Genomic DNA, 13326 nt, shown 5'->3' with positions numbered 1-13326 from the left:
TTCGCGTCTATCTTTCGTAGCATCTATACCGGGCATCTCAGCTCGCGAGCACAACAAAATATTTAAACATGAATATAATTATTAATAATTAATAATTTTATTATAATTATAATAATTAATATTAATAAAACTCATTCGTGTTTTATAATAATTAAAATTTTGAGCTTGCTAAATCATAATAAAAAATATGCAAATGTGTACACATATTAATATATTATTTTTTATATTATTATATTATTTTTACATAAAATTATACCAGTTTATTTTTACAATGTTGCTGCAACATTTACCGCATTATTGCAGCAATGTTCCATATTTATATTTCAGCAATGTTGCAATATTGCTGCAAGAGGTCCTGTACCGAATGGGTGAATATATGTATTTTTATATATCCCTTTTATAATTTACATTTTTTTTTATAAATGTGTTTCAGGGTTAGAAATAACGCGTTACTTGTAACGGCGTTACTGTTCACAGTTACTTTTTTTGATAACTGTAACGGTATAACGGCGTTACAAGATTTATTTGTAACGAAAAAAGTATTTGTTACATTTTTCGGTAACGAGTAACGAATTAACCATTACTTTTGTCGTTACTTTTCCCGGATTTACTCGGTATAATTTTCATACAAAGGAACATATTGATAAAAGTGGAAAAGCGTCCTAGTTGACTATATACATACTATTTCATTTATTGTATTCTGGTGTTAATTCGGATATAGTATTAAGTTGTTACATATGAAATGTCCGATTATGCAATGTAAACTTTTTAAAGCTTTCTTTGTCAATAAAAATCTTTATTTATACATATTTTATATATCACTTTAAAATTCAAAATTTGTCGTTTTATATCTGATTTTATTCCTTGATTTAATTAATTTCGAATGTATTTTTTTTAACATTTATTTTAGTATGAATAAACGTGATTTTTGCGTGCTCTTTTGATATGAGTAGAAAAGTGGTCATAATGTTGCAGCAACCGCTCGAAACATTAATGCTCCATTCGGTGAGAATTTTGTCAACGAACGCATCAATATAATATTAATTATAATCAAAACATTATGGCTACTGTTCTACTTATACAAAAAAAGCACGCGAAAATCACGTTTATTCATATTAAAAAAACTATTGAAAAAAATACATTCAAAACTAATTAAATCGAAGAATAAAATTAGATATAAAAAGACAAATTTTGAATTTCAAAATGATATATAAAACATGTACAAATATATAAAGATTTTTATTGACAAAAAAGTTTTAAAAAGTTTACATTGCAAAATTGGACATTTTATATGGAACAACCTACATCCGAATTATAAAAAAACATACATCCGAATTATAAAAAAAAGTAACAGAAATTGTAACGACTCGTTACGTTTTAAGGCTCCTGGGTGCTCACCGCGGCCATATTGGAATCGTGACGTCAGAGGCGAGAAAACACACGCTAAAATTTCTTAGATGCCATTTCTAAATAAAAACATATTTCGATGAAACAGCACTTCAGATGGCTTTAGCACACTCTTAAAAAACCCCGAAAACTATCCTTTCCCCTTTATAATTAATCAACAGCTGTAAAATGTAATATTATGAGCCCAGTCCGTCTGGTCTTTGCACATGCGCAGTCATTCCGCATGTCAAAGTCTGATATCTCGATCATTTTACAGATGTTGATTGATTATAAAGGGAAAAGGATAGTTTTCGGGGGTTTTTAAGAGTGTGCTAAAGCCATCTTAAGTGCTGTTTAATCGAAATATCTTTTCATTAAAAAATGGCATCTAAGAATTTTCAGCGTGTGCTTTCTCGCCTCTGACGTCACAATCCAATATGGCCGCGATGAGCACCCAGGAGCCTTATTAGGGTGCCGTCCCATTAAGCACGGATCGGAATGACGGATCGGATTTCTCACTAGAGTTGAACGATCCGTTCCCAGTTCCGTTGCGTAATAATTTTCTCTACCAGTCCCACTGAGCAATAACGGAACGGAATCCTGGTTACAAAGTATATTTCACTCTTAAATTCAGTATTTCAGAATACTTATAACAATATTATCGGCAAGATAATTGCATAAATTATGTGTGTTATTGCTTTAATCGCATCAAAATAATGAAATATCGACGATTCAAGCACATTTACTTGCGACCGATGCGACATTCCGTTCCGTTTTTGTTCAGTGGGACTGATAGAGAAAATTATTACGGAACGGAACTGGGAACGGATCGCTCAACTCTAGTGAGAAATCCGATCCGTGCTTAATTTGACGGCACCCAGGGGTAACACCACTGTAAATTTTTTCAAAAATAGAAAATTTTTTTTTTGGCTTAAAAAATACTTTAGACCCTCTAAAATGTGGGGCAAAAAGTCTCATACCGGAAAAAATTTTTTTTCCTCGAAATTTCGACCTATTTTCCGAGCGCGTCGGGCTACTCCGAAACGACTACGTAAGTCGGATACATACTTGCTGGGAAGGTACAGCCTTATGCTTTACCTTTTGATTTCTAACTTCTCTAGTGTCCTAATAGATGTCGTTAGAAGATGTTTGGGTTCAATCAGAAGCATTTCCAAACAAAAGTACGTTAGTATAGCGTCAGTATCTGTAGAAACGTTGGTTTTTTTTCTCGCTTGACATCAAAGTTTTTGTGTTTCGCACTAATTATTTCTACTAGTACTAGTTATTTTGTATTTCTGAGTGCTCTCGAAATAACAATGAGTGATAAAAGAGTGTATTTGGGCAAGAAAGGTACGAAAAAATCGTATCCAACGAGGCGTCGGAGTAATGTATCATCGAGACGACCGTTGAATAGATACGAGGCTGAGGGTAACACGGAAGGAGTCAGTGCCTCAGCGAAGAAATTAAAAGTGTCTTCCAACGATGTTGATGTGAATTATGGATTCGATTATAGAATTATAAACTTTATTGCTGTTTTTTCAACAATTGCTCAACATGTAAAGTGCAAAACATGTGATTCGAACATCTCGTTTGAAGAGAGAAGTCCTCGGGGCTTAGGCTTCAAAATAGTTATTGCTTGCCCGAATTGTCCAGATGTTGAAATTCCAAGTAGTAAATTCATACGAAATGCATATGAAATAAACCGTCGAATCGTGTTGGCAATGCGACTACTTGGAATAGGGCTAAATGGAATTATGAAATTTTGTGCGTTTATGGAATTGCCACGACCGATATTCCAATCTTTTTATGATAAAATAGTGAATATGATTTCGATCGCAACAAGGTCTGTACGAGACGCTAGCATAAAAAGAGCAGCACAAGAAGAAAAAAAGAAAAGTGAAGAAAATGGACAGTCTGAAGGGATAACTGTTTCCGGTGATGGTTCGTGGAGGAAACGTGGATTTTCGTCACTTTTCGGTATCACATCTTTGATTGGATGGTTCACAGGAAAGATCGTCGATGTTGAAGTTAAATCAAGGTATTGTAAGTCTTGCGAGCACTGGAAAAGTAAATCTGGAACATCTGAGTATGAGGAATGGCGCAGTAAACACGTCGATGAATGTCAGGCGAATCACGACGGTTCTGGTAAAATGGAAGTAAACGCTGTCATCGAGATGTTCTCACGCTCTGAAACTTTGCACGGCCTGAAATACGCAAATTACATCGGTGATGGTGATAGCAAAACCTTCAAAGGAATAAAAGATACTAATCCTTATGAAAATTTTGAAGTACAAAAGAAAGAATGTATCGATCACGTACAAAAAAGAATGGGTACTCGTCTAAGAAATCTGAAGAAAACAGTGAAAGGTCTCGGAGGAAAAGGTAAATTAACGGCCAAATTAATCGATCAATTGACGATTTATTATGGATTGGCAATACGTCGGAATGCAAACTCCTTGGAGAATATGAAAAATGAAATCTGGGCAACCTTATTTCATAAATTATCAACCGACGAAAATCCGCAGCACCAGAAATGCTCAGACTCTTGGTGTGACTGGAAGAAGGCAGAGGCAGCAGATACCTTGGACACCTACCATCATAAGCCGGCACTTTCTAAAGCAGTTTTTGATGCCATCAAACCAATTTATGAGGATTTGAGTCGAGATGAGTTGTTAAATCGTTGCTTGGGAGGCTACACGCAGAATAGCAACGAAAGCTTCAATGCTACCGTTTGGAAACTGGCTCCAAAATCTTATTCGAGTGGCAAAACAATTTTGGATCTAGCAACGGATTTGGCTTTATGCAATTTTAATGATGGACTTACCAGTATTTTACAAATTATGAAGATTTTGGAAATGGATATCGGCATCCAGTCTTACAATTTCTGCTTGGAAGCCGATGCCAAGAGAATACAGCACGCCGAGCAGTCTTTGACGGACGAGGCAAAAGAGGCACGCTCTAGCATCAAATCCTCAAGGAAAGAAAACGAGGATGAATATTTGAATTTAGAAGGACAACTTTATGGTCCTGGGATTGCAGACTGATGGTAAAAAATTTTTATTGATAGAATTTTCCATATTTTCACGTCTAAAACTCATTTGTAAACTTTGAAAGCGTTTTTCTCGAAACACGATTTTTCAAAACGGCACGCAGCATAACTTAAACAATTTTCATCCTTTTCATTCCAAATTTTAACTACATCTTTAAAATTACATTTTAAAGAGAAGTACTTAGGGGATTTTCGATAAGTTCATTTAAACATTATTTATAAACAAATGAATGCCATTTTTTCGACGAAAAATGAACGACTTCATTCAAACACTCGCCAATCGCTCAAAAATCAATATTTCTAAAATCCCCTACGTAGTTCTCTAACTATTATCATGAAAATTAAGTGGAATTTTTGTTTTTTGTTCCAGGTTGAAATCTGCACAAGCTACACTGCGTGCCGCAGAGCGCCTCAAATTCAACGTGCCTCGGGCGAATGGCTCTAGTGTCGCCATTTTTATTCATATTTGTATCATAATTTTTCTTTTTGTACTTAAATATAATGTTAATAACCACCAAATATTATTATTCTACTACCTTCCCTTCCTTGTCAAAAAAAATTTCCTTGTCACCAAAAAACGCCTTTTTTCGGGCGTCTACAGTGGTGTTACCCCTGATCTCTTTAATACACTTCTAAAAAACGCCGAAAACTATTCTTTTCCCTTAACAGTCAATCAACAACCGTAAAATGATCGAGAGATATCAGGCTTTGACATGCGGAATGACTGCGCATGTGCAAAGACCAGAAAGGACTGAGCCTCATAATATTACATTTTACAGCTGTTGATTAATTATAAAGGGAAAAGGATAGTTTTCGGCGTTTTTTAGAAGTGTATTAAAGAGATCTTAAGTGTTATTTTATGCAAATGTTTTTATTTAGAAATGGCATCTAAAAAAAAATAGCGTGTGTTTTCTCGCCTCTGATGTCACGATTCCGACATGGTCGGCAAGATACCAGGAGCCTTAAGTAACGCGGTAACGCTAACGAGTTACTTTTTAAAATTAATAACGTAACGGTAACAAGTTACTTTTTAGAAAAAATAACGGTAACGGTAACGATGAGTTACTTTTATAAAGTAACTTTCCCAACCCTGCTGTGTTTACATATATAAGCGGTTTTAAAAATAATATTATCTGGAAGTTATCTAGATGAATCGCCATATAATTTTATCTTTTATTTAGATATATTTAAAACGAAATCATCTTCATCTTTATCTAATTGTAAGATGAATTTACATATTTTCATCTTGTCTTTATCTAGCAATTTTAAAATCATCTAAGAACAACATACTATATTAATAAGCGAATAATTTGATGAATTTCTACCCAAATAGCAAACTGCGACGTCATAAACGTCAAAATGACATCATTTTGACGTCTATATAATGATATCATCGACGTCAAAATGACGTATGCTGCTTATTGCTACCTGGGTACTAAATAAAATTTGAAATTCCGCTGAATTTGAGTTTTTACTAAATAAAATGCAAAATTAGAAAATTAATCTATTTATTTAATTAATTGATCTATATATTTAATTCAATCACTTTTATTCTATACCATATTATTGTAATAAATAGTTTCTATATTAGAGAAGGAAATAAAAGAGAAACTTAGCTAACTTTTATAACTAACAAACCAAATATTATGATAACTTTAATAAATTAATAATTTTTCTTTACTCTCAATATTAAGCTTCCTCTCATACAAGAGAGACACATCCGTACACGACGCACGTATATATATATACAAGTTATATATACAATACAGTACATGTACAATATTTTATATAAATTACAATTTTAATCTTGTGTATATATAAATACCGGGTTTTCAAAATGAAGCGTTACAAATTTTTATCTCCAAAGATTGTTTCTAGAGAAAAATGTTTTAAATAAAAGTTGCAGTATTTCAAGGAAGATATAAAAGTTGATATTATAGAAATGTTTGTAGGTAACGATTTTTAAGGTCATTTCAAGGTTAACTTAATTTTTCTTAATGGATTACCCTAAAATATTTTATGTAAATAGATTTCTTGTAATATTTTCTACATAAAATTATAAGGGTGTAATATAACCAAAAAAATTGAATGATTTACGAGATATTTTTATATCTTATAATTTGATATATTTTATGTAAAATACAAAATGTCTCGTAAAATATTTATAGTTTTCTTAAAGAGACATCATTTTTTTCAATGCAGTTTTGTAAACATGCGCATATATGCAATAATACAATATTACATATATATGTATATTGTATATATATATATATATATATATATATATATATATATATACATATAGACAAATATTTTTTGTAATTTTATATATGTAAAAGTTTATGTAATTTAATTTTTGTAGTTTAAGTTTATATTAAATAAAATAAGAATTTAAGTATAAGAAATCATAGTAAGAAATATAAATAATAAAAAATAAGAATTTATAAATATAAATAAATATAAAAATGTAAATATATTTTTAACAATTTTAAAAAACCATTTTAAAATATGCCCATTTTCAATTTCCTATTTTAAACAATTGTCTAAAAAGCATTTTGCAAAACCATTTTTACATTTTCCAAATAAAAAGGCTTCAATTTTGCATTTTCTATTTTCTATTTCAAATAGATTTGGACACCCATTTTGCACATCTCTGCACATATATGTGCGTCAATTAATAAAAAACGATGATCATTAAACGCGTATTGCACGCAAAATTTTCTTTTCAAATATAAAATAAAAAATAGAGCATATATATAATAACCCCGCATTATATACACACAAAATAAAAAGTCGATTTCATGTTATTGATTTTAAATATTTATTTTTATAATACACAATTTATTATAGTAATAGCATAATAAGAAGCAATAACGAACATTCGTCCTATGAATTACATATATATATGTATATAATTATATTTTTATCGTTTCTTCTTTTTTAGTATTATATAAACTTTCAGTCATCAAAAAATTAGTCAAACAAAATTTATTTTATTAGTTCTCTAACTACTACATATGCTACTGGGTATCTTTTAAATCTGTATTGCCAAAAATACATGTTGTCGCGATATTGTAATTTCTTTTCTGTCTATCCGAGTGTGATAAGTATATATCGCTCATTAATTATTCTTATTCAGGTTGTAGATTTGTACTGATATTCATTAGAATTTGCTACAGAGAGAAAGAGAGAGCGAGAGAGAGAGAGAGAGAGAGAGAGAGAGAGAGAGAGAGAGAGAGAGAGAGAGAGAGAGAGAGAGAGAGAGAGAGAGAGAGAAATATTTTCAATGAAATAACAAAAATCTCATACTCCGCGAGTCATCATAATTTCTTTAATCCAGAAAAAATAATGGCGGATGGACTAAAAAACAGGTATAAATCGAGAGAGAAAAATCGATATACATATATATATATATATATATATATTCTGTAAAATCAAAGGAATTTAATTTCTCTATCGATTCCTTTTAAAACAACTTCGACCAAACTCTAACAACTTAATCAGCGAGAAATCTTATCAAAAGTACTATAATATCTTGCATTATTTTATTAATATGTATAGAATATCAATTTTTTTTATCGCTCGATAAAAAAGATATATGAAGGGAATTAGATTGGGAACAACAAATTGTATAGTTAGAAATTATGCTGCAGACAATTCTCTGTCAAATAGGAAATTGAATTGGATTAGATAAAGAATTTGGTCGAAATCATCCTTAATCTATATATCTCTCTCGTGCGGAGTCATAAAACATACATTTTCGAATCTAAATTAATAAGGGCGCTATGTTTTCGAAAGTACTCTTATTTCGTTCAATAATCATTATAATCTTAAGTTTGAATACTTAAGACTCCTGGCTCCTTTCCGACCATGTCGAAATCGTGACGTCAGAGGCGAGAAAACACACGCTAAAATTTCTTAGATGCCATTTCGAAATAAAAAAATATTTCGATGAAACAGCACTTCAGATGGCTTTAGCACACTCTTAAAAAACTCCGAAAACTATCCTTTCCCCTTTATAATCAATCAACAGCTGTAAAATGTAATATTATGAAGCCCAGTCCGTCTGGTCTTTGCACATGTGCAGTCATTCCGCATGTCAAAGTCTGATATCTCGATCATTTTACAGATGTTGATTGATTATAAAGGGAAAATGATAGTTTTCGGGGGTTTTTAAGAGTGTGCTAAAGCCATCTGAAGTGCTGTTTAATCGAAATATCTTTTCATTAAAAAATGGCATCTAAGAATTTTCAGCGTGTGCTTTCTCGCCTCTGACGTCACAATCCAATATGGCCGCGGTGAGCACCCAGGAGCCTTAATGGATTGAAAAATAGCTATTGCTCCGCGATGTGTATTCTTCGAAATTGTGATGAAAAATATATCTTTACGATATCTCCATATTTTCAATATATGACAATTTGTTGATAGTTGAAAATATTACATCCTTTGCAACAGGGAAAAACGTACCTCAAAAGTTCGCATGATACAAAAAGTTGCGCAGGATATGAATCATGGTGGAGGAGAGGAAGGGGGGGATCAAGAATATCTCTATACTCTATATAAATTTCTATATGCATCACATATATACGTATTTAGAGAAGTAATCACGATTATCATGAGTTGCAAAGATTTTAAATTTTTTTTGTTTGCGTATATTATTGTATAATTTTATTTATATCTTTATCTCATCTCCTCTCGCAAATTGTATATTATAATTAAATATTGTTTCCTATAATCTCTATTATCCTTTTTTTCACAACAAAATTTTCAGGACAAAAAAAATGTTACAATAAGCACTCTATAAACGATTACTGCTTCGAAATTGTAATATGGAAATTTCATTTTCTGTGTAATAAATTAACTTATCGATTATATATATATATATATAAATACAGTTGAATAAAGATACTTTGCAAAAAATATTTTTTTTCGGTTATACAATATACCTTAATTATAGATTTTATAAAAAAAATTTAACATATTAAATTGTATATATATGGAGGTAATATATATATAATTTTCAATTTATTTTACCATAAAGGTTATCTTAAAAACTACACGACATAAAAATAATTGCTAAAAAGTTAAGTCGATTCTTATAAAGTATTAAGAAAAAAATTGTTTTCGCTCACATGCCAAAGTAAAGAGAATTATTTTTCTATTAAGAAGTAATGAAAAACATAACAATTTTTTCTTCTTTTCTTCGCGTCAACATAATTTTGTGATAACGGGCTTCTGGAATTGTATTTATGCGATAATAAATTACTGCAGTCTTTTTAATATCATTCTATCGTTATTCGCTTTCTACAGTTCTTCTTCTTCAAAAGACATCTTAATTTCAAATCGCTCAATAGTGTCGATACAATTTTTTTGCTTCTCTTTTTGTTTTCCTTTACGTGAGAATTTTTCATCAATCTCTTAACGCGCGGTTTTTTTTTTTTTTTTTGCATGAACGTAAGGTATTCTAGTTTCGCGTTACACTCGTTCGCAATTCAAAAAACATATAAATTCCACGTAGAGAATATCTTTTATTAATAAATTATTGAATACATTTTTTATTAATTATATAGATTATACTATATTCATGAGGGTGAAATATAAATGAATACGATTCGTTCAAGCAAAAAACTCCTACCGCGCATTAGTACCGTAACCACTTAACATATGTAAGTACGTTGTTGCTTTTGAATAACCAGAAATTACACATACGAATATATATATTGATCTGTTCTTTTTTTTATGACGCGTGTGTACAAAGTTAAACTGTGAAAAGGCAATATGTATCAAGCTTACAAGTAAGATGTACAAACGCGCTGTTCCTTCACTTAACTGCTGCCTCCGATCGTCAAATGTTATATTGTATCGGAAGACGGTGTTGTAATATATTGTAAAAATAAAATATTTAAAAGGGAGTATTATTTCCTACATCCAATTCCGCACTGTCAAAAAAATTGCGAAGCATACGCGGAAATTTTACAAATCTTTCATCAACGTTAAATCGAAGTTGCAAAAAAAATTAAATTAAATTAAAAACAACATATATTATTGTTATCGGTATACAAGATGTTTCAGAAATAGGTGAAAACTTCTAGCTTCTAGGGCATATTCAGGGGCTTGGAAAAAAGGATTATGGAAGGAGAAATGGATTTGGAGAGAGAAGAAAGGAAGCAGGATTAATAAATAAGGAAAAGGAGAGACAAAGGATTGATGAGAAGAGAAAGGAGACAAGGATAAACAAAGAGAAATTGTAGGGTTATAATTTGTAAGATCTTCAAGATCAGGTTGTAAAAAAGGGCCGTGTAATTCCGAGAGGATCACTAATAAATATCTATCCATCCATTTCTAGGGCATATTCCTCATTCTACTCATAAAAAATGCTCAAAATGGCCGCCATTTGATTGAAGACAGCCATTGACATGGCGGAAGGATTATTGAACCATTTTAAAGGTTCCCAGACGATTTCGTATAATGACACAAGCATTAATAATAATGCGTTGACGTTGCATTTTTTCATTATCAATAGATTTCGAATACATTAAACGTTTTAAATGTTCCCATACATAAATCGGGTTGTCTTCACAATCAAATAGCAGCCATTTTGGGCATTTCTCATCAAGTCAAGAGTCAAGTTCTTATTTACGATTATTTAATAATAACGTTAACATATAAACTTTGTTTTACTATAACTTCGCAACCATTCATTTTCGACTACGGATACATCTAAACTTTTTTTCTTATGCCCTAGAAGTTTGTTCACCTATTTCTGAAATACTCGGTATTGTATATTATTTTCTATTCGATGATGTAAAATGAACTAAATTTGAAGATTAAAGCGAGCGAAAACATGATCGGAGAATGCGGAATTAGTTATAGAAATTAAAAACATTAACAGATCACATTCGCTTTTTTCTCGCAGAAAGCAACTTTATTACATCCATAAATCTGTTTTTAAAAATGGCACTGCTCGCACATTGTTTTCTTTATGCAAATCACACTGTGTTACGTTTCTCTCTTTTACTTATTATTGTAAAGGATCTTATCCAATGTTAGATAATATGCAAAAATCACATCAATAGTATTTTATATATTGAAGATAGCCAAAATTTATACGCGTTTGCTCTCTTTTTCAAACAAATATTTGCGATTTGCGATCGTATTTTATTCTCTTTTATAAAAAAATAGTATCAAATATCTATCAAATATGAGGCTGCAAATGACTGCTGTGTGTTCTTTCTCATCGGAACATTATTATTTTTAACATTTTTATATCATTGCTTTTTGATATAGGAAAAAACGCAATTTTATATAAATATTTTTTTTAATGTAAAAAATATATATCTTGCGTATTAATACTCGTTAACATTCCAATTGTTAAATACATATTTTGATTCTTTCGAATGCTTGAAAGTATAAATGAAAAGCTCAAATATATATACAGTGTCCAATTTTAATCGATCACCTCCAAAATTTTTTTATTTTTTATTGTACATACAACAAAATGTTTTCAACAAAAGTTGTGAAGGGGGACAGAAGATGGCGCTATTGACTCTTTTCTGAAGAGCGCCTTTCAAGGTCATTGGAAGGTCATTTGTTTTTTTAAATGGAACCACTATAATTTTTTTATACAAATCGATTTCTTGCAATTTTTGACATAAAAAATTATAAGAGTAAGAGCGTCGAAACATGAATATTTTACGAGATATTTCATAGTTTATGTACCATTATAGTGTCAAATTTAGATATAAAATATCTCGTAAACTATTCATTTTTTGGCCATCTTACCCTTATAATTTTTTATACCAAAAATTACGAGAAATCGATTTATATAAAACAATTATAGTAATTCCATTTTAAAAAACATAAGTAACCTTCAAATGACCTTGAAAAGCATCCTTCAGAAAAAGTTAGTAGCGTCAGCTTCTATTCCCCTTCAAATCAAACAACTTTTGTTTGAAACTTTTATTGTACAACCAAAAATAAAAATTTTTGGGGGTGGTCGATTAAAATTGGACACCCTGTATAATTATTAATACAAGTGTATTACTTTATACATATATTTCAAAATTATTAAGAAAGAGATATAATGCACAATTCAATTGAAGAATATGAATTCATTTTTTGTTAATGAATCTGAAATTAGATCCGAAATTACAGAAGCAATATGAATGTTTTCAACTATTATTGTACATTCATGGCAGAAAGATTATATATGATTCTAAAAAAAATTATATATATATATAATTGTATATCGACTAGTAGAGCGCATATAATTTAACTAAGATTATAATCATACATCGTACAGACATTTGTTACCTCATATTTTTCACAAAGGTACTTGAATCACATAAGTTTGCATCAATCATTACTGCAGTCTAATAAATTAATGAATTAATAATATAATTAATAATATATAATATCGCAACATTTTCCATGTTCAAAATGATTAAACGACCATTTTTGATTGATGAAATAATTTTAAAAAACTGATGTAAGCAATTTTGAGATATTCACGAAAGAGGGAATAAAGTAACAGAAAAAATATTTTGAAGTTGTATAAAAATCGCGTATAATAATTATAATAAACAAAATAATACGAGAGTCACAGTTATAATAGATTGTATTCTTTCTTTTTATATGCGTTCGATTTCTCGTACAATGATAATAAGAATAATAATGGCCAAAATCTTTACGGACATTGAGCAAGTATCTTTGCAAATAAGAACACACATCTCGTTACTAAATGAGGTAAAAGTGTTTTTCTTTTTGTTAATAGTTAATTATCGGAGAATCAACCGTATTATTCTATCAAAATATAACAAATGCAGTAATAATTATATTATATCAAAATTACGAATGTAATTAAAGACAACACAGATTTATAGCAAGTACCT

The 13326-nt window shown here is 30.4% G+C and overlaps 1 protein-coding gene across 1 annotated transcript; it reads left to right on the top strand.

Moving 5' to 3' along the window:
* Nucleotides 1–2364: 2364 nt before the first annotated feature.
* LOC145934853 (uncharacterized) lies at nucleotides 2365–5022 on the top strand. Its single transcript, XM_083035657.1, has 2 exons — nucleotides 2365–4432; nucleotides 4806–5022. Exon 1 carries the CDS (start codon nucleotides 2703–2705, stop codon nucleotides 4428–4430), a length of 1728 nt encoding a protein of 575 aa, XP_082891783.1. The 5' UTR covers nucleotides 2365–2702; the 3' UTR covers nucleotides 4431–4432; nucleotides 4806–5022.
* The last annotated feature ends 8304 nt before the right edge of the window (nucleotides 5023–13326 follow it).

Source organism: Prenolepis imparis, unplaced genomic scaffold (assembly GCF_030444845.1).
Source record: "Prenolepis imparis isolate NDT839.2.m4 unplaced genomic scaffold, iyPreImpa1.0 SCAF_4, whole genome shotgun sequence".
Classification (NCBI taxonomy): Eukaryota; Metazoa; Arthropoda; class Insecta; order Hymenoptera; family Formicidae; genus Prenolepis; species Prenolepis imparis.
The sequence above is the reverse complement of the archived record's forward strand: the minus strand, read 5'-3'. Positions and strand labels throughout refer to the sequence as shown.